This window comes from Ciconia boyciana, chromosome 1, assembly GCF_034638445.1.
Source record: "Ciconia boyciana chromosome 1, ASM3463844v1, whole genome shotgun sequence".
Taxonomy (NCBI): Eukaryota; Metazoa; Chordata; class Aves; order Ciconiiformes; family Ciconiidae; genus Ciconia; species Ciconia boyciana.
The window spans coordinates 190,907,382-190,928,625 of NC_132934.1; the positions used below are offsets into that span (position 1 = coordinate 190,907,382).

A 21,244-nucleotide genomic window follows, 5' to 3' on the forward strand; every position below is an offset into this window, starting at 1 on the left:
TCGCCGCTCCTCACCCCCCTCCGCCGCCGGAAAACAAAAAGCACCCAGAAACAGCACGGGGGCACCGGCACCCTCCTGCCAAACCGGCCCCGCGGCGGGAGGCGGGCGGGCGGCGCGGCGCTGCCATTGGCGCGGCGCGGGCAGTCCCTCCCCGCCGGGAGGAGGAGGAGGAGGAGGAGGAGGAGGAGGAAGGCTGGAGGCGGGCCCGCGTGGGGCGGTCGCTCCAGTCGGTGCGCGCCGGGCGGCCGGATCGCTGCTGCTGCTGCTGCCGCCGCGGAGGGCAGGGAGCCGGGCAGGGGCAAGGGCGGCGGGGCCGGAGCCGGAGCCGCGAGGGGAGTTGGCGGCCGCGCCGTCGGGGCCGCGCCGGTCCGCGCCCGGAGCCTGCATGGGGCGGCGGCGGCGCTGAGCCCAGCCGCCCCGCTGCTGCCGCCGCCGCGCTCCCGCCCCGGCCCCGCCATGGCCGAGGCACCGCAGCTGGTGGACATCGACCCCGACTTCGAGCCGCTGCCGCGGCCCCGCTCCTGCACCTGGCCCCTGCCGCGGCCGGAGTTCAACCCCCCCAGCTCGGCCACCTCCAGCCCGGCGCCGTCGTGCGGCGGGCAGCCCGAGGGGGCGGCCGGGGCCGGGGCCGCGGCCGGGGCCGGTGCCGCCGCCTCGGGAGCGCTCAGCGCCGACTTCATCAGCAACCTCAGCCTGCTAGAGGAGAGCGAAGACTTCGCGCCGCTGCCCCCCGCCGCCGCTGCCCCGGAGGCGGCCGCCTGCCGCTGCGGGGACTTCCCGGCGCCCGAGGCCGGCTGCCGCCTCCACCCGCCGGGACCGCCGCCGGTGCCGCCGGTGCCGCCGCCGGTGGCGGGTCTGTCGCCGGGCCCCGTGGCCGGGCAGCCCCGCAAGAGCAGCTCGTCGCGCCGCAACGCCTGGGGCAACCTGTCCTACGCGGACCTCATCACCAAGGCCATCGAGAGCTCCCCCGAGAAGCGGCTCACCCTCTCCCAGATCTACGAGTGGATGGTCAAGAGCGTCCCCTACTTCAAGGATAAGGGCGACAGCAACAGCTCGGCCGGCTGGAAGGTGAGGGGCGGGTGGTGGGGGACCCCCGCCGGAGGGGGGTCCCGGGAGGCTCCGCCGCGGCGCTGCGGCCGCCGTGCTCGGCGCTGCACACGCTGCCGCCCGGGCAGGGAGCCGCGGCGCTGCAAACGGCTGGGCACGCTGCCCTCCCGCGGGCTGCTCGCTGCCCGCCGCGCAGTTCGCAGCGCTCCGGCTCCATGCTGCTTCCCTCCCCCCCCCTTAAAATTTTACTTATTTCACCCTTCCTAAGGGAAAAATCCTACGGGGAAAAAAAAAAAAAGCGGTTTTGCCCTCCCCCGGTGCGGCGCAGGAGGGGCCGGGCCGCCCCCCCGCTCTCCGCCTCCCCCCCGCCCTGCCCCGCCGAAAGCAAAAGTTCACGCCGTGTCACGGCGCCGTCCCCGGGCAAACCCGGCGGGAGCGCCGCCGCCTCCCGCTCCCCCGGGGCGGCCGGCCGGGGCCGGGGTTCAACACGCGTGCCGTGGGGGTGGCCGTCGGGCGCTGCGGAGGCACGGCCGCGTCCCCTGGGGTGCCCGGCCCGGGGCGGGGGGTGCCGTGCCGGCAGCCGCCCCGGCGCGGCGGGGTTTGCCGTCGGGCGGCGGAGAGGGGGCAGAAGCAAACAGGGACGGGGAAAGAGCAGAGGCAGGACAAGGGTTGCAAAAATACCGTGCGTTTAATGAGTAAGCCGCCGTATTTGTCTTGATGGCTTTGTTAAACTTGGGTTGCGGGAACGTCTTTCTGCTGTTAAACAGCGGGACAGAGTTTCCCCCTGCAGCGCGGTCCCGGTAGCCGTGGCAGGCTGGTAGCAGTAACCTGTTGGCGGCAGGGTTTTCTGCTCGGCCCTGCGCAGGCTGGAGCCGAGCGGCCGGTGCTGCTCAGAGCCAGGCCGTAAGGCCAGCTGCCGTGGCGCTGCCTCGTCCCCAGGTCCCCGGGGGGACCTGCTCGCCACGTCCCGGCAGGCCCCGCGGGCACTGGCCGCCCTCCCAGGCAGGTGGCCCTGAGCCTGGCGTCGCTTCGCGTGGGGACGTGTGGCCGCGCTGGCCCTTGCCCACTGTGGCGGTGGCTGCGTGGGGCCCGTGGTACCCTCCGTGGGTGCATCCCTGTGGGTGGCGAACGCTTAACGCTGCTGCGAACAAATCCTCTTCCTCCGAGGCCTCTGTCGAAAGTGTCACCCACCCGTGCCCCTGCACGTGGCGGGGGTAGGGCGCGTAGTTTCGTGGCACTGTTACGTGAGAGCGTTGTCAGAATAAGCTTTAGCTGTCTGTGTAAAGGCAGAGCCTCCTCCGCCCTGCGAGGGATTAAATGTTGGCAATAAATGCGTGAGGTGCACGTACTTAGCACGCTATCAGCGCGTCCTGGTGTGTTCGTGACTTTGGTCCAGTTGGGGCCAGCCAAAGTTTTTGCTTCACTTTCTAGTATCTGTATTATTTTTTCTTTTTTAAAAAAGAAAGTGTCATCTCAAATCGTGTACTTATGTATTTTTAATTGCATAGCTAGGAATCAGATTTTTGTAAATCCATTTTATTTAGAGGTAAGCAACATCCTCCTGTGGAAATACAGATTAATCTTAAGCTCATTTTTAGCGTGAAGGCTTTTAAGGCTTTTAAAAGTAATTTGTTAGTTTCTGTCGATGTGTTTGACTAAAAAATTTAAAGGATAATTGTCTGAAGACATCTTTCATGAAAACCCCTAATAGGAGTGAAATGATTGATAGCTGACAGACAACTTTTAAATAAGGTAGCTTGTCACTTGAAAATGCTGGTTTTTTTCCAGTGGTATTTCAGTCTCCTTGAAAAGAGCAAGATACATCAATTTCAGATTGAGTAGAAGAGAAGTGAAAACCAAACAAACCAAAATAAAATCAAAGCAATGAACTCCCAAATTCAAGCGAGCAAATAAGTAACTCTGCTAGCTGTGTAACTTATTAAGTGCTTCCTATTGTATTGCTGCTCTTCCTGTGGTGCTTCAGCAAAGAAGAAGTCCTGCACTCCTCTTTCTGACAGAGCGAGCTCTTCCTATGCCCACATACCTCCGCTATGACAGGGACAGCCGTTACCAGTACGTTTTTTGGCTGTGGTACCCCCTGGTAGAGTGCAGTAGGTACCCTGCCACTGCTAGCCGGTAAATACACGTGTACTCTCCTACCTAATTAAGCAGTTACTGTGTTCTGCGTTAGAGACATGTTACCCTAATCGCTTCCTTTGGCTGCGTCACTGCCAGGCTGCTCAGAAAGTTACACGCTTGCAGGTTTTACCACATTGGCCAGATAAATGCAATGTTTCTTCAACACCTTTTCAGGTTTAGTTATTGGCAGCCACTTGGTATCAATGCTATAACTGATGTGGTTGAGGCGTGCAGCCCGTTTGCCTCGTTTATCACCACGTCTCAGCTTGAAGAAGGATATATTTTTTTTTCCAGCTGGGAGGTGTTGGTTCGGTCATGCTCTGGGGGCCAGGGACCTGCTGTAGGTGCGGGCGCAGGGTTGGGAGCGAAGCCTGAGTCAGCCGAGGGCCCCTGCAGAGGAGGAGCATTGCTCCGGCGATGAGCACAGATTAGCGGCGGACTTTTCTGCTGACAGAGGGAGCGCGGGTTCGCGTTAGAGCCTGGCTCTGACTTAGGGCCAGGAGTACGTTGTGCACGGGTGTTTCGCAGTCTGAGAAAGGGAGGGTGGGGTTATTTTTTTTCCCCTTTAAATAGAGCTTCGAGACACTTAATCTTGTTGGAATTTGCATATTTGTAAGTGCAACAAGGCACCTTTCAAATTATACACAAAATCTGTGAAATGCACAGGAAATTAAAAAGAATGGGCACTTTCTGCGTAGTGGCAAGGCTGTGCTTCTCACCCAGAAGATGAGGGCTAAATGCTCTAATGCTTGTGAATGTGTACTGCCCCGATTTAACATCTGATGTTGAGCTGCTTTTTCATTTTTCACTGAATAAAGAATTTCAGTGGTGTCAGCGTTATCTGTTGGGAGCTCTGAATAGCATCCAAGTTCTTCCAGGTAAAAACTTTCAAATAAAAATGTCTGTTTAAATAAGAGTAGAAGTCAAAGGTAGTAACATAAAATTATCAGTAGTAGCTTATTAAAGTAGGTAAAATTGTTCTCAGTTATACATATAAAAAGTAGTTTATTCCAGACTTTCTTAGCACAAACTCTGCTTTATAAACACCCCCTCCCGTTGAACTCTAGGGGAGCAAAGTCTGCACGACCCCCCGCACGGCGGCTACCTTGAATGAAGCACTTGAGATGTGCTCCGCCAGACCTGCTGTATTGTTGAGTGAGAACGAGTGCCGATAGCGACCGATGTTGCTCAGAGAAAGCTGAAGCAAGAACAAGATCTGTTTCAGAGATAACAAAGAAATTGTTGTGAAAGTTGCATGGAAGAATGAAACTTTTCTCCTAGTAGTAGTCAAGTGAAAGCAGCGTTTTCTCTTATCTGTGCTAGTGGGAGACATAGGGCTTGAGACAGTCTACAGTCCTCCAAGAACTTTACCGCAGCTGTAGGTAACTCTTCCTTTACTCAAATCTGATAGCTTTTTGGCTAATCATCGTATATAAAATATAAAACATCTCTGTGTGTGTATTTCATGATGTCTTTGCTTTATGGCAAGATTGTTGAGATTTATGATAAAGGAGCTATCACAGTTAAGCTGCCTTGAATGGTCTCATCCTTTTAGCCTGGTTTTGAAAATGGGTTCAAATCAAAACCTATAATTTTTCTTAAACAGAAAACACAGTTTGGTGGCACTCATCTTAAGGTGGATAGGTTGTTTATTTTTCACAGTGGCCGGTGTTAAGGTTGCATGGGTGTTTACACCTCCTCGACTTCTAGTCCCAAGGAAACTTGATCACCTAAATTTATTTGTTGCCATTGCCGAAGGAATGAGAAGAGATGATATCTAGCTGCAGAAGAATGAATGGATGTAAGCCTGAAAGCCTGAGGACAAAACAGGTGTGGGACTGGTGCTTTGGGTGGCCTTACCGTAGGAATACTCTGTGGCCATGACTCTATTCTATAGTGCATCGGTCTCAGTGCAAAATACATTCTGGGTTGTGGTGTATTTCATTTGAAAGTCACACATAGTATGGAGTGTTTGAAAGACTTTGAGAAATCAAGAATAATCTTCACAGAAGTTGTCCAAAGCTTTTGATTCTACATCAGTGAAGAATTTAAATTGTGGAAATTTATACAATTTACGTAAAGTGAAATGAGTACATCTTTGTGAGGTTTTTATCACACATTTCTTTTTCTACGTGAAAATACCACAATTGAAGATTGCCTTGAAGAATTGCTGTGTATTCCCTCAATGCCGGTTATATACCTGTAGGCATTTACCTCTGTGCCTTTAGATGCTTCCGTAGGTGATTTGTGGGTCCCCTAGCATCATGCATTGTATTACATACATACAGCACATACACGCGTATGCATATATAGGTATTTATGTTTGGCTTTCTATTTCTGGATTCTGCCAAGATAAATGCAATTACAGTCATACCTTTTTACATGTGGCACTAGTAATAGCCTCAACAGCTGGAATCTCTAGTTGCATCTGCTCTGCTGCGACTCCTGATCTCAGCGGAGGCACGCTCGGAGAAACGGCCAGGCCAGTTCCAGCCTCTGCCCACCCTGTTGTGAGTTTTACTATTTAGTGGCTTGCATACCTGCTCACTGCCACTGAAAAGTCCTTTGTAGCAGCCTTCCTTGTCTGTCTGTGATTCACCAGCTTGCATTTCATTTAGTAAGTGAGAAGTTTCAGGTATGAAATTTCAGCTTAATCTTTGCAGGTGCAAGGTGCTCTCCTCGCCTGCGCCCGAATAACTCATGGCAAAGCTGTATCGCAATGCTGGCCCTGAACAGTTTGTTCCTTTTAGACTTAATTCTGTTTCTCCTTTTATGTTTGCCCTTTTGACCTCAGCCCTTGCTTGAAGGAAAAAGCCCATTCTGGCCTCAAACCTGAATGCTGCTGCCCTGTTTTTGGGGTGGCGAGTGGGCTTCCCTGGCCCCATCCCGCGGCGTGGCAGGCAGGTTGCGGCCAGGAGGGACCGCGCCGCTTCTCAGCAGCTGGGATGCTTAAGATACGCTCGCTGCCAGTGGCTTGTGCTGTCTGGTGCTATGTGTCCCAGCGTTCATGGGTGGTTTTGAGCTTCCCACCATGGCCTTGAATTATGTGTTGGAAATACTCTTTATTTTCTTTGCCCATTTTCTATTTGCTGTGAAGTCTGTTCAGTTACTTGTATGATTATAGGTAGGATTAAACACCAAAACAAAACGCCTGAGTGGCGTTGTATACTTGTATACTGACATAATGAACTAAATTTTCCTGAAGTGCCTGACTTTAAAGAACTTCAATACAGTTCTTTAGGAACTGTACAAAAAACGAGGTAACTGCTCTCTTTGCCATTATATTCCTTACGACACGCTCAGCTGCTTCCTTAGTATCATTATTTTTGTATCACTTACACTGTTTCACAAGTTGTCAGTGAAATTGGTGGTTTAGGGAACTGGGGCTTTTGCTGCCTGGGATGGAAAGGTGAAGCAGCGTGGTACAAGAGGATAAAGATGTTTAGGTAAGGTATGTGAGGGTTTGTTTTTTTTTTTAATACAATGATCAACAATAAAATAGGCAATATTTTTGGTGTTTTAAGTTCTTTATAAGACTCCAGAAATGATGTACTCTTGAGATGTCTGTTCAGACTTTTTTCAGTTTCCAAAGCATAATACTACCTAAATACATGTTCCCCTGTTTACACAACTGGTGAATATTTTGTAAAATGAGTGCTTGGCTTTTGGAACAAAAATGCTGATACATTTTGCAGCCACAGATTTGTGAAGTATGTAGGGCTGTGGCTACAGAGATTCAACCTTCAGCCCCTTCTGTTTTGGGAGAAAGTTAGTATACGAAACAAGGATTTCTAATGGGAGTGATTTTATAATCTTGAGTAATGAATACTGAAGTAATATATACTGAAGATACCTGGTAAATACTTTATTGTTTTCCTCTTTCAGAAATATGTGAAAGATGAATATATTTACTGTCAACTGCTATGAAGGAGGAACTTCAAATTGCTGGCTGCAGCTAGTCATAGTTAAGCATATGGTAGTACATACTAATGTTCTAATGAATTTTGTAGCATTTTGTTTGTAAGTCTGGTGTGGCAAAATGGGTTTTAAATATTGGGGAAACCCTGCTCTTTGTGATGATAGGCTGCACTTCAGGAATGGATGAAGTGCACTGGGAAGAGTCACGTTTTGAAGAACAGCATCTCTGCTGCTCCACAGAGAGCTTCAGTGTGAATTAAATTGAGTACCAATTTAAGTATTATTTCTAAATATATTTAGTAAATGTTATTCACATGTCTTCATCAAACAAAGGTGCTTCATTCCTGTACTGTAGTTTGTGATATGCAAACATCTTCAGTTAGCAGTGCAGCAGCTGTATCAGGGAGTTTCTTGGTAGGTCTCCATTCCTAACGGAGGAGGTGGAGGAATAAAAAGAACGAAGTCAGCTGCTTTTACTGGATTGATGATTATCTGCTAAGAACTTCGTTAGGCCTCGTGCTTGTGCTAGATTTCAATAGTGGATACCGATCTTTATCAGGTCACTTAAAATAATACCTAAGGAGGCAAACGTATTTAGGTTTGAAGCACTTCTGCAGTAAATGGTAAAGGTTTAGCAATGCTTTGCTTTGTGGTACATGGGACCAGAAGTGGCTAGGTTTAAAAATGTAGTCCCTGAAAACTTCCTGGGACTCTGACAGCTGCCGCGTCAGACAGAGATTAGAAATTTGCTGGAGGAGCGGAGGGCAACACGCGATTTGCTCAGACAACTTACTGTTGTTAAAGGCATCTTGCATCACTGCACAGTATCAATGATGTTATAGTTCTGTTTGAAAATACGTCTTATTCTAGAGTTAACTAAACTTAAAGGTACAAGTCTTCTCTTGTTCTAGCCTTAGAAACCTAGTTTTTGGGAATGCTAGGAATCCATAGAGCTGGAAGTGCGTTCAGTCCCGTTGCCGCTTCAAGCCAGCGTGCCAGGGATGGCTGTGATGGCATTTCTAAGCAGCCCGTGTTTCCCCGAGTGCTTTGCTGGTGTGTTAACTGCAGCCCAGGCTCACGTTGGTGTGAGCATGTGGGGCTCCTTTTTCATTTTGTCAAGGCTGTTTTTGTTGCATAGGTCTAAGGGGTGTAAGTTCTGGAGCCTGGCACTTGCGTGCTTGAGAGAACGTACTGTCTATGTGTGGGACATAGTCTCTAAAATAGTACATACTCAGATTTAAATCTGGATTGATTGCCAAAAAAGTGCTTGCAAGCAGAGGTGCCCTTAACCCATAGTATTTGCCGACTAAATTATATCTCCTAGCTATGCTTTGTAATATGTAAGAGCTCTTATTTAATTAGCATCTTTTTTTTTTTTTTTAAAATATCTATCATTCAGAGGCCACTTCATGCCAGGCCTCCATGCTTCTCCTGCATCAGGATGTGAAAGGGTGAAGTGGGCTGCTTTCTGCTTCTTGGGTGTTGGCGTCTCCCTCTAAAAAATGTTAGAGGCACCCCCCCCCCCCCCATTTAAATTTAGTACTGGAATGAAATTTTCATCATGTGCAGAAATAAGGAAATTTAAAACTTTTTAAAATGAAATGAGTGGTATGTATACATGAAGGAGTTATACAACTAAGCAGCCTTTGTGCTCTCCATGGAAGTTGTAGTTTTGGGGAAAGTTGAAGGAGTTGAAGGTTCATAAAGAGAGGAGATGCAGAGGGCAGTGGCTTGCTGGTGAGGCTGACCCACAGCTTGGTAGCTGAGCAGCCAGGGCACCGCTCTCTTGCTCTGCTGTTGATGTTGCAGAGGAGAAGGGCAGCAAGTGAGCAAAAGTGCTGTATCTGCGAGGGCCCTACACCGCTGCTGTTCACCTGGAGCTGGTCTTAAATCTCCGGGCTGGAGCTGGCCGTGCGTAGATGGGCAGCAGCCGCTATGCGCAAGCTGATTCCCTGGCTGCCCTGCTGCCCTTTCTGCTGGCAGATCCACCTGCTGGGGAATCCCTGTTCTTGCTGATGGTCTCTGCTTTAATGCTGCAGTGATATGTGCCTGCTGGCATAGGCAGAACTTGTGACTGGTTTGTTTATATGTTGACCTATTTAAACTTATACAATTTAATTCAAGTTTGATTTGTTTTCCTTTTTTTTTCTTTCTTTTTTTTTTCTTTTTGGCAATTACCGTGAACGGGCAGCAGAGGGTCTTTGACTTTGCTTTTTTTGGGAAGGGGAGCACTGGAGCATTGGGATAGGGACATTGATTTTGTAGAAGAAAATTGAATTGAAGTGAAAATCGCGTGCTTTTTCCCCCTTTCCTAAACAAGGGCTATATGCGTAGTTCAGAATATGGACTCTAATTGTCCAAATACTGTTGGCAGTCTCGCTTGCAACGAGAAGGTCGCAACTTCTTCAGTTTTCTTGTGCTTAACTCCAGAAACTGTGACGTGGGTGGAGTTTCACTTACCCATCACTGACTTTTCAAACTACGCAGTTAGATAAGACTGAAGCAACTTGCTATAAATGTGGTGACTTGTTAGACCGCATTTATTGTGCAAATGAGCTTACATCCTGCAAGATCAGCAGAAACGCTTAATGTTTGCCTGGATGGAAATTAATTAAAATTTGGCGACTGAAATTAAAGGAATGGATTTGTTGCCCGTTGTGTTATATGAAGCTGCCTTTCAGTTCCCACAGTGGGAATTAGTGCAATTGCAAATGTGTTTTTGGCATGTGTGAGTTTCAGGTCTGAGTCGGTGCTAAGTTCTGGCATCTGTAGCCTTCTTAGTTTTAGACAAAACTTGTTTAACTTCATCTGCTGCCCTTTAATAGATGTTAAATGTATTTGAAGCCGCTAACGGGAGTAAGGATGCTAACAATCCAAAAATATACTGTTGTGGTGGTAGTGGAGGCTGATTTGCTTGTAGCTTGCATTTGCTTAAAACTGATTTGAGTTAATCTGCTAATTTGAATGTAGTTGTTAGAATAAAAAAAAAGTACCTGTGCCGTACATATCTTGGATATATATCCAGATTTAAATTTTGATTGCCAAAAGCATACTTACAGACTGAGAGATCTTTAGTGTTTGCCAACTAAATTATATCTTATAGCGATGCTTTGCAATATATAGAAACTGCTAATTAGATATTCAAAAAATGAAGATGCTGTTATTCAGAGATGCTTCATAGCAGGCCTCCGCAGTTCTCCCCTGTCAGGATGTGAAAAGATTATGTGCTCCGTGCTCCTGCTTGCTGTTAACTTGTTGATTTCTCTTTCCAAAAATATTCTCTTCAAATGTGAACCTTCAAATTAAATGTAATTGTTTGCAACTCCCACAACCCCTTCTCCCAGAAAACCTGGCTCTGAAGGCATCTTGGTGGCACGCTGAGGGAAGAGGGATTATTCCTGCTGTTGTGTCCCCTCTGGAAATGCGTAATTAGCAGGTGTAACTTGCAACTGTTTGGTTTGTCCCCCTCTTCTTTCCTGTCCCCCTTCGCCCCCTTCCCCTGCAGCACTGCCCCGAGAGGCTCCAGCATCCCCTGTGGGGCCGGGGCCGAGGGCTGCTCCCAGCTGCCCTTAACAGCAGTCCTCTCGGATGCAAGCTTTGGGAGGCGTGAAGAGGTGGGGAGGTGTGAGGAGAAGGCTTTTTGGGAAGGCCTGGAGCCTGGCTTCTGCCCTGGTGCTGGCAGGGTGCTGCTGTGCAGGTTTCTCTGGGTGCTGGAGCCGTGACCCGGCGGCTGCTCCGGGTCGGAGCTGAGCCCGCTGGCGGGGTCCTGCTGAAAGGCCGCTGTCTGTCGGGCCCGTTTGTGGGTACTTCTCTGGTGGCTGCTCAGGTGTGAAGAGGAGGTCAGGGAAAGGAAGGACATTTCCTCTTGTTCCAGGGAGAAGTTTGTAGTGATTCACCACATCGGTTCCTCACTACTTACAGCAGCCAGGTACATCCCTCGGCCCCTCCGGAGGATACTGTGCCGCTGCCTGTATTCCTCAGTAAGGTCTTTCAGTGTCTCTGGAGGCTCAGGTGAGGAAAGCAATGCTTGTGCTAAAGTGAAAGATTCATGATGGAAGTGTTGTTCCAAGATAAATGTTCATTGATTAGATTCATTAGTATTACTACAGATTTTTTTTTTTTTTAATGAGCTTCGTGGTGATGTTAAGGAAGGTGAAGTCGCCAGAGCCAGATCTGGCTTAGGTATTTGCAGGGGCTGTTTGCCTGCTGCCACTGCTACGCTTGTCCTACTTCAGCCCTGCCTCTCTGAGCTGAGCTCTGCTCAGCTGACGGAGCTGCAGCTCAAACCAGAAGCTATTTGAAATTTAGGGTGAGGATACAGCCTCGCATGTGATCTGATCAAATTGTGTTATATAATTCAAACATAAATAAAAATGCACTGCATATTTTTATCTAGATAGATATATTTAGATCTTGATTAATATCTAGAAACCTATAGTGAAGGAAGCAATACCAAAAAAAGGTGTAATTTTTTTTGGATGTGAAAACCCAGACTGCATGTTTAACTCTGAGAAGCTTCACTTTTTCGTAGCTGTTACGGTATCTTGGCCCTGCCATCCTTGGGATAGCATTAAGGCAGAGCTGGAAGGCACTTCTGTGTTTTAAATGCAGGTGACATGATGCTTGGAAACCTGGGAGAGGGACAGAGGGGGCTGGACCAGGTGCTTTCTCTGTTGGCTCCAGTTGGGGGATTAATTTTTTTTTTGCCTTATTTCCCCTTTTTCCTTGGTGAATATACACAGCCTCCAAGTAAAACTCTGGTGTCAGATCTTTATGGTTGAGGATTTGCCTTTGCTGCAAGAGCTGAGCGTCTCTCCTAACATTATGTGAGTGTATATTTTAGCCGGTGGAGAATTAATGCTGGTCTAGGGTCTGGTCCCTGGTGCTGTTGGTGCGCTGTGCCCTTATCCACAAATGTAGTAAATCCAGTAAATGCCGCCTTGAAATAAAAATGAGGATGGGAGTTAAAAGCAGTATTTTAAAATGCAGCCTGTTGCAACTGATTTTGGAAAAATAAAGAGATGCTATCTTAATGCAGACTTCTCCATGCTTGTTAGGAAACTTGAGTTGCTCTTGAATAATCCAGTTTGTTCAGTCTATGAAAACCTGATACTGCACTCTTGCCTATTTCTTCTTTACAGTTCTGTGGCAATGACATAGTAATAAGTATTAAAAGGAGAAACCATAATCTTCTCTGCTTGCAGTCCAAGCCAACACTAGTCATTCCCTGATGCTATGAAGTCATACTTTGCTTTGAGGTTTCCAAGACTTTGCTCCAAACGTCTGCTCTGGGTGAGCAGTAGTGGCATTAGCGAGGGAGTCCTGGTGCCCTCCCACTGCCTCTCACCCCTCTTCAGACCATCCTCCGGTGGCCGAGGAGACCAGTTCTGCAAAGTCCACCCTGTCCTTTGACAGTGATCCCTCCTTCCCCCTCCTGGACCTCTGGAACAAAAATGAAGATGTAAATGAATTTGCAATGATTGCACAACCTGGTTATGCAACGAGGCTGACGTGGTAGCATATACATATGTAGAAAACGCCTTTTTGAAGAGATGACATTAAGCACAGTGTCACCACCTTCTCCCCAAAGATGAGGGCAGCTGTGTTACTGGCTTCACCCCCTGGTTGGTTAACCTGCATATTAAAGCACACCAAATATTCAGCTTCTGTTGGCTGAGGATTATTGTTGATGGAGCAAAAAAATAAATTGGTTCTTGTGGACTGTTTATTTGGGAAGGAGTTTTTTAGCTTGGGGCCCAGAGTCCAGGCAATTAACGTTACAGTAGTCAGTCCTGGGGCAGTGTCCTGCACTGTAGTGAGTTTTTGTGCTGTCAGCATAATCTGAACCATCTAAGTGTGTGTTTTGTTTCTTTTTTTCAAATGAGGGATGGAGTTTCAGTTGGAAGCATTGTGTGCTAGTCCAACAGGTCTGTGAACGAGTGCTCAGCGTTCCTTGCAGCTGGGAACCCAATTCCTTACTTCCTATGGTTTTTAATTTCCCTGGAAGAAGACGTGCAGCACTGCTGACTCCTGTCTTTTGTGTGAAGCAGGGGGACTGATGGCACGGTCCTCCAACTGCATTTTTGGGGCAGGCTGACTGGTAAGGCTGCCTTGACACTGAATGTGATGCAGGCATTTGTATTGTCACTCCCCTGGTGAGTTAGCCTGCGTGTCATGCGGGCTGGTGGGCAGTGCTGCCCTGGGAGCCCGGAGTGGGACCGCAGCTGAGCAGAGGTGTGATGCCCCTCACTGCATTCACTCAGCCCCTCGGGGTCTCTGCTGGCTGCCTGTGTCCTCTGTGGACCTGTGAGTGAGCCGGGGGCTGCGGCTGGGGCTGGGGCTGGGGCTGGCTGCCTTGGTGGGTGTTATTACCAAGCAGCTTCTTGCAAATGTCTTGGACATAATTGCTGATGTCTTGGGGCAGGGGACAGACTTGCTGAGGTCCCTTCCATGTCTTCAACTGAGCAGATTTACATTCAGCTACTGGGCCTGTGGCAAGATGTTCTCCCAGCTAAGATGTGCAGTCTCTAGAAACTGAATCTATCCCACCTTGCCAGAAATGGTTGGTGCTATCCTTAACATGATATGCTGTGGGTCTTGGCCTGACTTTGGCTGGTACTTTTTTTACTTATGTATGGTAAAATAAACCTTTTTGTCCCTCAGTTGCTTCCCTTCTTGTTTCTGTATTAATTCCTGGTAGGTAGAACAAATAAATGACGATATCTTCATACGTAATGCTTATTGCTGCTTGAAAGAAAAATTCTGCAAACTAAGCAAGTAGATTGACCTGACGACTCCTCATGACAACTGCCTAGTTTAAGTTAACATTCAGAATATTTTTATCCTAGTTTACTCCTTAGAGGCTAATAGAGTGCTGCTAGAGTAATTTTCAGATGAATCATGCCATCTGCCATGCATGCTTTGCTGTTTCAGCAGTAGGAGAGGAGAGGGAATATATACATACAGTGGTCTGAAACAGCATGTTTGCATTCACTGTAAAACTAATTTAAGTTTCAGAGCGCTCTTTTTTTTTTTCTAGCAGGCATTTTATACTTCTTGCTTTGGTTATCAGTTTAACATGTGGCTCCAGCACTGATATTGCTCTGTTGGGTGGTCAGTGCCAAACTTTGCAGAGACTCACAAGGTGCAGGGCATGCTTGATCTGGCCTGCTAGTGAGTTGAAGCGGAGCATTGCAAAGCCCTGTTTTTGAAAACACAGTTCAAATGTTGACCCTTAGGACTGCCAAACTGAGCCAGCTGTAATTTGCACCCCTGTAAAAATAAAAACTAAAAAAGTTGTAGACAAATGAAACTGGAGTGGGTAGCCTGGCAGTGTAGATGGAAAGGTCACTTGTGGAATGAGTTCTGTGGGGCTTATGTTCAAGACTTGTTCTTCCAGGAGCTCTCCTGAGCTGGGGGGGAGCGTCCCCAGCACACAGCCGTCTTACCTGTGGGAAAGAACAAGCTGGCATTTGAAACCAAAAATTCATAACCACAGTGGAGCATTGAACGTGTCGTGTCCCATCTTGTGTTTTGTCCAGAAACAATTATCTGGGAGACTAGCCAATCTGTTAGTAAGGTTCATAGGTTTGGATTTGGGTTTGGAGAGGGCTGGGATCATAATCTCGGAGTTTGTACTTCAACCCTATTCCATCTTTGAGAACAGGATATCATATTAGATAATGCTTTAATTATTACCAGGCAGAGTAAATTCTTCTGTTCTAATATATTAAAAATCTCCCCTTGCTGCCTGTCCTAAAGATCTAATTTTCTCATAAACTGATTTGGCTGGTGAACTGTTGGACTGAAAAGTACTAATAGATTTTGTGCTTTGTTCATGTCTTTAAGCTTTTTATGAGAATTTTATCTCATGTGCTTGGTTTTAGTGCCCTGACAAACCGTATTTGAAGATACTGAGAGCGGAATATTGAAGTGTGGAGCAATTAAACTCTTTTCCTCCCTTTTCATGCATTTCACCCCCACCCCTCAAGGGAATGATGTATCTGGTAAACTCCAGAATTAATTATGTGGGGTCAGTTCAAGGCCTGAACAATAGCATGCTCTCTTTTTCAGGCAAGAAAGACAATTTTTAAATGCCAGGAATTAAAAGCAAAGATTGCTTGCCTATGGAGAGTAGTTGTTGCACCAGATATCGAGCTGACATGCAGGCAGATCTCTGCTACCCTTAGATGAGGATTAGTTTATGCCCTGAAGCAAATGGGTTATTAACTCTTGTAATTTTATTTTAGCATGTTTAACAACAGATACTGTTGTTTATAAAACCCATTTAATCCCTTTTTAATCACTGCAAGTTATTTTCCAGTAGTTATCCTGCAGCCATGGGTTCCAATGGTTAGTTATTTACTGAGTAAAACATCGCGTTTGTGTATTTTTTTAAGTCATTCTTTAATGCCTTGGATTAGAGTTTAAAAAGAAAAAAGAAGGTTGGGCCTCTCCTTCTGTTGCCTTCTCTTCCCTTTTCGTTCCCCAGCTCTTCGCATACCTGTAGCAGCCCCTTCCTTCTGCTCTTTACTCTTTGGACTCTCCCTGCTGCATCCTCATTTCCCTTCACTTTTCCTTGGCCACCGCTGCTGCTGATGTGAAACACCAGCAGATAATCCTAGCAGATTTTTAGTAGCTTGGGCTTTGCTCTGCACCTCAAGGCATTTATTGATAAATAGGGGCCTTGTATTATGGGATGTATAAACAGGAGCATGTGACTGCCGTCTGCATTGGATTTGAGAACGTAGGAAATAGCGGTGGCGTCGGTGGCGTCATGATGCTCTTAAAGGAGGCAGTGCCTTTTCTTAGAGCCAAGGGTACCATGGGGGAAAGGCCGGCGGCTTTCAGGTGTGCAGGAGGTTCTTCTGTGTGAAATAAAAGCTGACAACTTCAAAACTATATAGCTGAGGAGAAATATTTTCATTTTCAAAGATGATCAGAGCAAGAGCATCCTTGGCAGGTGTAGAGAAGGGGCACCAGGGGAGGTGGAGGGCTGAGTGGCTCTCCCAAGGGAGAGAGAGATGGAAGCTGTTGGAGCTTGGAGAGGTTGGTGGGAGGGGAGGAAGAGAATAACCCACCATAGTTACCGGCATCATTGCTTGATCTTTTCCCCATGTTTCCTATCTACTCCTGGGGCGAGAGCTGGTATTTGCTGTGTTGTTTCACCGCCAGCCAGCTGCCGCGCCACGCAGCGCAGATACTCAGCAGACGAGCTGATGCTGCAGCCTGGCCTTTGGAAACTAGGCTAAAGTGAAAGCGCACCAAACGTCTTAATTTTCAAGTTATAATCCAGGTTGGGACAGAGGTAAGAAATATTTACACCAAAAATCACTTAAAAGGTTAGGTGTCTTTAGCTCGGCATGTTGTGTAAAAAGTAGCAGCAAACAATGTGTGTGTAAAATACAACTCGTGCCAAGGTCTTCAGGCCTTTTACATTAGCCCATCTGTGGCCTGGGGCAGTGCCGTGGCTGCGGAGATTTCTTCTGAGGTAGAAGTTTCCAAACCGCCCCAGTTGTTCTTGTGAACAACAGGGTTTAGTAACACACCAGCTGAATTTGCAGCTGTGGCCCAGGGCGGTGTTTTGTTTTCACGAGCCACCTCTCGGGTGGCATCCCTGCGGTGGCCCAGTGGCTGCTGTCCCTGCTTGATGGCAGTGTGCAAGGCTGGGGATGCGGACATGGTGGGGGACTTTGCTGTGCTGCCCTCTGTAAACTTTTGGGGTGACTGACTGGAGTCCTGTCTCCCTTCCTCGCTGGAGGTCAAGGAAACTGGAAAGGAGAATGTTGCTGTTCTGGACTATGTATGTTTGGATACATGTGGATGGCCCACCTGCTCAGAAAGAGGGGTGGAGAGCCTCAAGCCTTTTCAGGTTTGTTGCTAAGTCCCGGCCACTACGCTGGGATCTTTCGGCATCTTGCAAGAATCTGTCCTCTCCGTGCCAGCCCCTGGGACGCAATGTAGCATGCTGCCTTGCACATGGGGGGTAATTCTGTGCTCTGTCAAGTGTGTGTCTGAAATGGGGTGCATATGTATGTATATAAGCCACTTTCCAACGCAGTGTGAAAGATTAGGAATGAGAATGAGACAGTGATAACATTTATGTCTTCCTGACTGGAGGAGCTTTGCCTCTTGGCTCCGATTAAGCCAGTGTTTAGCCCATGAACATTTTTTTCTTTTAACATTGGGAGATCTGCTATTACAAGAGATTTTGTCATCGGGGCTGGATGGCATAAAGTGAATACCTGACTGACTTGAAATAATTTGATTAGTCTGTCTTTTGCTGGGAGAATCCCTTGCTCAGGCCTATCCCCGGGATAAATGAATCATGCAGAGGAGAAATTGACATTGCCAACCAAGGCTTTAAGTTTGTTGCTGTTAAGTGACTGTTAAATGAGCTTGTTGTAGGAAATGTGCCTTTTCCTAGAAATGTCTTTAACATGGTCTGAATTATACTGAAATGTGAAACTTCCTTCCAAATTTAAGGGAAAAAAAAATCAGAGGGCAGAATATGCTTTTATTGTCAGAAACTTCTGACCAGGTTTATTGCTTGTGCTGCTGATTTGCTAACGTACCTGAATTTTACACTGAATATAGCCTGTACACTGAAAATTCAGTTACACTGAATTTTATTACATGAGGAATAGAAATAGAGTAGCAAAACATATCTGTACTGACCTGAATATTCCCTCTCCCCGTTAACACCTTTTTTCCTCTGCCATGTAAATCTTGCGTTAAGGTTCACATAGGTAGCATCAGTAAGAAAAGTAGCTCTCGCTTACTGTTTAAGATTTGACTTTTCGTCTCGTACCTGTAACCTAAAGATCATGTGTGTAACTGCTGATGGGAACCGGCTGTGTGAGAGTCCGATGAGGTTCTGAGGTTCCTCTGCAGCATCGAAGCTTCAAAGTAGGAAATAGAGGTTTCTTCTTTGTCCCTGACCGATTAGCTGGTGTGTAGACCACAGTCCTCTTCTGAACTCCGTGTGGGGTTGCCTGAAGTTAGAAAGCCTAATAGTTGCCTTTAGTTAAGCCTAGTGGTTCCTTTGCATGTGTTGACTTTTGTGATTCAAAGTACCTCTTGGCGTTGCAAGGAAAGCCCTTGGGTAACAGGAGAAGAGAAAGAAGACAGCTAGGTATGAAGAGGGTTATGCAGTCTGCTTTTAGCTTAAGAGGCTGGTCTATTTGGGATCGGTAGTCAGTGAAGGAGAATAGGTTCCTGCTCTAACTGTTCACAAGGAGAAACTTAATCGGGAATGGTGAATAACTCCCTAGAAAGGAGGCAGCCCTTGTGAACATCCCCAGAAGTCCTTTTAGGCTCAAATTATGAGACACCACCAGTTTAGGGAAAAGGCCAAGGGACAGTTTCAAGTGTCGACAAAATAACCTCATCAACTTCAAGCCTGTAGTCCTGAGTGCACGGACTAAGATGGTATCTCAGACCATGTTGTTTCCAGCTCATGTGAGGACTTTGTATTTTGGCTCCTTGAGGGACTGGGCCAGTTTGTCCTGTTGTGCAGACGTTGAGAGTTTAGGAACCTCTGGGTTTCTTTCTGTACAGGCTATATTTTGGCAAACTGATTTGGAAACCAAGCTCTGGGCATCTTCTTTTCCATACCACAGTGGCCACTAAAGGACTGGGAAGAAGGCTCTCTAAGAAGAATTAAAAAAGCAAGAATCTCCTAGTCTGTAGAGATTCACATGCAGTAGCAACAGTCTGTTCCTCCAAGGAGGTGGAAAGGTGACAGTCTTACACGGGCTTTAACCAGTGCCTGACTCCCAGTGCTGGCAAGCAGAGAAGTCTTAACTCTGGTCTCTTAAAGACTGAGCCCAACCACAGAATTCACACATAGCATAAGTGTGTTTTTTCAGATAAATAGCATAACTTTCCATGCATATGCAGTCTGAGAGGGTTCTCGCCCTTTTCCATTTTGAAAGCAAGAGCGGGGATACAGAGCAGTATGCTGTGCATCCTGGTTGCATGTGATGAAACATGCTCTTTGAGCCACAGATGGCCATGACATCTGTCAGTCTCAGGCTTGCCCACTCCCAGGACAGATGTAAGAAATATCTGAACTGCAAGTTGTTTTGTGCTTCCTAGAAAGTCGGCAAAGGCTGGTTTCGATATGGGGACAAAGGCTATAACGTGCCGGTAACCTCAGTGGGTTGCAGAGAAATTTCCTCATATTTGGGAGTAGTAAAGTTTTGACAATCAAAGCAAACAAATGTGTTTTGGTTGTGGTGTTTATAAGAAAAGGCAAGAGAGGAAATGAGAAGACTTTGAAATGTGAGTTAAATTGTGAGTGCCATGAGTAGTTGTGTTTTTCTCGTTTTTTGCTTTGTAAAATCCCACTTTCTCTTGCTGAGGCTTAGCAAGGAAAGTTTTACTTTCTAAAGAGAAGACAATGTGTGTCACAAAGAAAAGGAATATCTTAAAGTTATGTAATCTGCTATGTAACAGAAGGTTTGTTATGGAGAAAAACTGCAACAGTAAGACCTTATAGGATTTCCTATTAGTTCAAAAAACCCAATCTTTACCTGGAAGCATGAACTCTTCAATAACATTGTAAATGCAGATGAGAATAAAAGAAAAGGATACAGAATTAAATGAATGTTATAAACAAGCTGCAATTAATAAGGAAGGTAACTTGCTATGAATTGTATTTAAGAAAATGGCTCTTCCCATGCAGAAAATTAAAATAATAAAAAGACTTAAAGGAAGAGCTTGTGTGATTCAAAGCTTGTCTGCTTTTTCCAACTTTGTCCAGTACAAGTTATGATGTCTGTTTGCAAGTCTTGTCTTTAGACACATATATTCTTTTCCATGATCTTTGGGTCAGAAGGACGAGATTTTTTTGTTCGTGCTGGTGTAGGATAGAAAAGAGCAGACTTTTGCTTTCAGAAGCAGTGCTGTGTAACGTCATTGAACGGGTCTGTTCACATCACAAGCCAAAACGGAAATAAATTAAAAAAAAAAATCCAGAAGCTTAAAACAAACCATTCTTCCTGCATTTTTAAGGTTGAAATCCAAAGTGTGAAAGGGATTAAAAAATTCTAAATGTATCTATGGGATATTTATAAATCCTAATTTCTTGCCCTTCCAAATGCTGGGTGCTTGTGCTTCCCTGTAGTGTTGTCATCAAAATTGTTTTGATTTGTAACGCTTTTTGAAGTGTAGCTCTGATGTGAAATGTGGCCCAAAAATTATGGAAACTTTACTCAGTTTAGAAAAAACCTTTAATGAGTCACAAGGCAGTAATGAATCTAGCTTCTGTGGTCATCACAGTAATACTCATTATTATGGTTAACTGTCATAAAACATCACCCAAAAAAAAAAAAAAAGTTCAGTTGTTCAGTTCAAGAGTTAAGCAGCCTTGCTTGGGATGTCCTGTTTTGCTCCTGGTGGGTAGCAACTTGCTGGCCAGTCCAAGCTCTGTCGTGGCCCTAGTGGACCCCCCAGGGGATGTTGTTTAGGAGGGGCCGGAGGGTGCTGTGGAGTTTGGGGGCCATGTACTGGGGGCTTGCAGTATTTGGGGGCTGCCAAAGATAAAGGAGTGAAAGTAGCTAAGTTGGAAAGCGGGTGCAGATTGTGGGGTTGAGGTTGTGCCCCTGGGAAGCTGTGTGGGACACAGGGGCGAAGGGTGGTGTAAATCTGCAGGAAACCATGGTGTGGCTTGTGCTTGCATAGCTTTAGCGTATCAACCTTTCACATGCCAATATTTTAACTTATTTTGACATGTATTTATATGGAGGACAGCCGAGAGGAGCAACTGCAAGCAAAGGCAGCCCTGAATGTATCGGAAACCTCCACAAAATAGTCTAAAGCCTAGGGAGGCTGAAGAGGAGAGGGGTTTTGGTGTCCTCGCTGGTGGTGGTGGGGCAGCTGAAGGAGGAGCACGGGGCAAAGGAGAGGGCTGGGGCTGTGTGGGGGCTGGTGGTGGAACCTGGAGCTGAATCTGGGACCGTGAGTCAACGTCCCATGACTCCATTGCGAGACCATTAGTCCTTTTAAGTAGCTGCTTTAAGGGCTGCCAAGAATTAGGGCTGATGGATAGCACCAGAACAGAACTCGAATTATTTAGGGTTTTCAGCTAGAATGCAGTATGGGGTGGAAACCAACACTGCAGCGTGTCTCACAGGTA

At 46.9% G+C, this 21,244-nt stretch overlaps 1 protein-coding gene across 1 annotated transcript in view; it reads left to right on the plus strand.

Annotated features, from left to right (window-relative positions):
• The first annotated feature begins 318 nt into the window (after nucleotides 1-318).
• Nucleotides 319-21,244, plus strand: part of FOXO1 (forkhead box O1) — a 67,810-nt gene continuing 46,884 nt past the window's right edge. Inside the window, exon 1 of the mRNA XM_072850307.1 lies at nucleotides 319-1,068. Within this exon, the coding sequence (XP_072706408.1) occupies nucleotides 457-1,068 (612 nt within the window). The 5' untranslated portion in view covers nucleotides 319-456. The remainder of the gene's footprint in view (nucleotides 1,069-21,244) is intronic.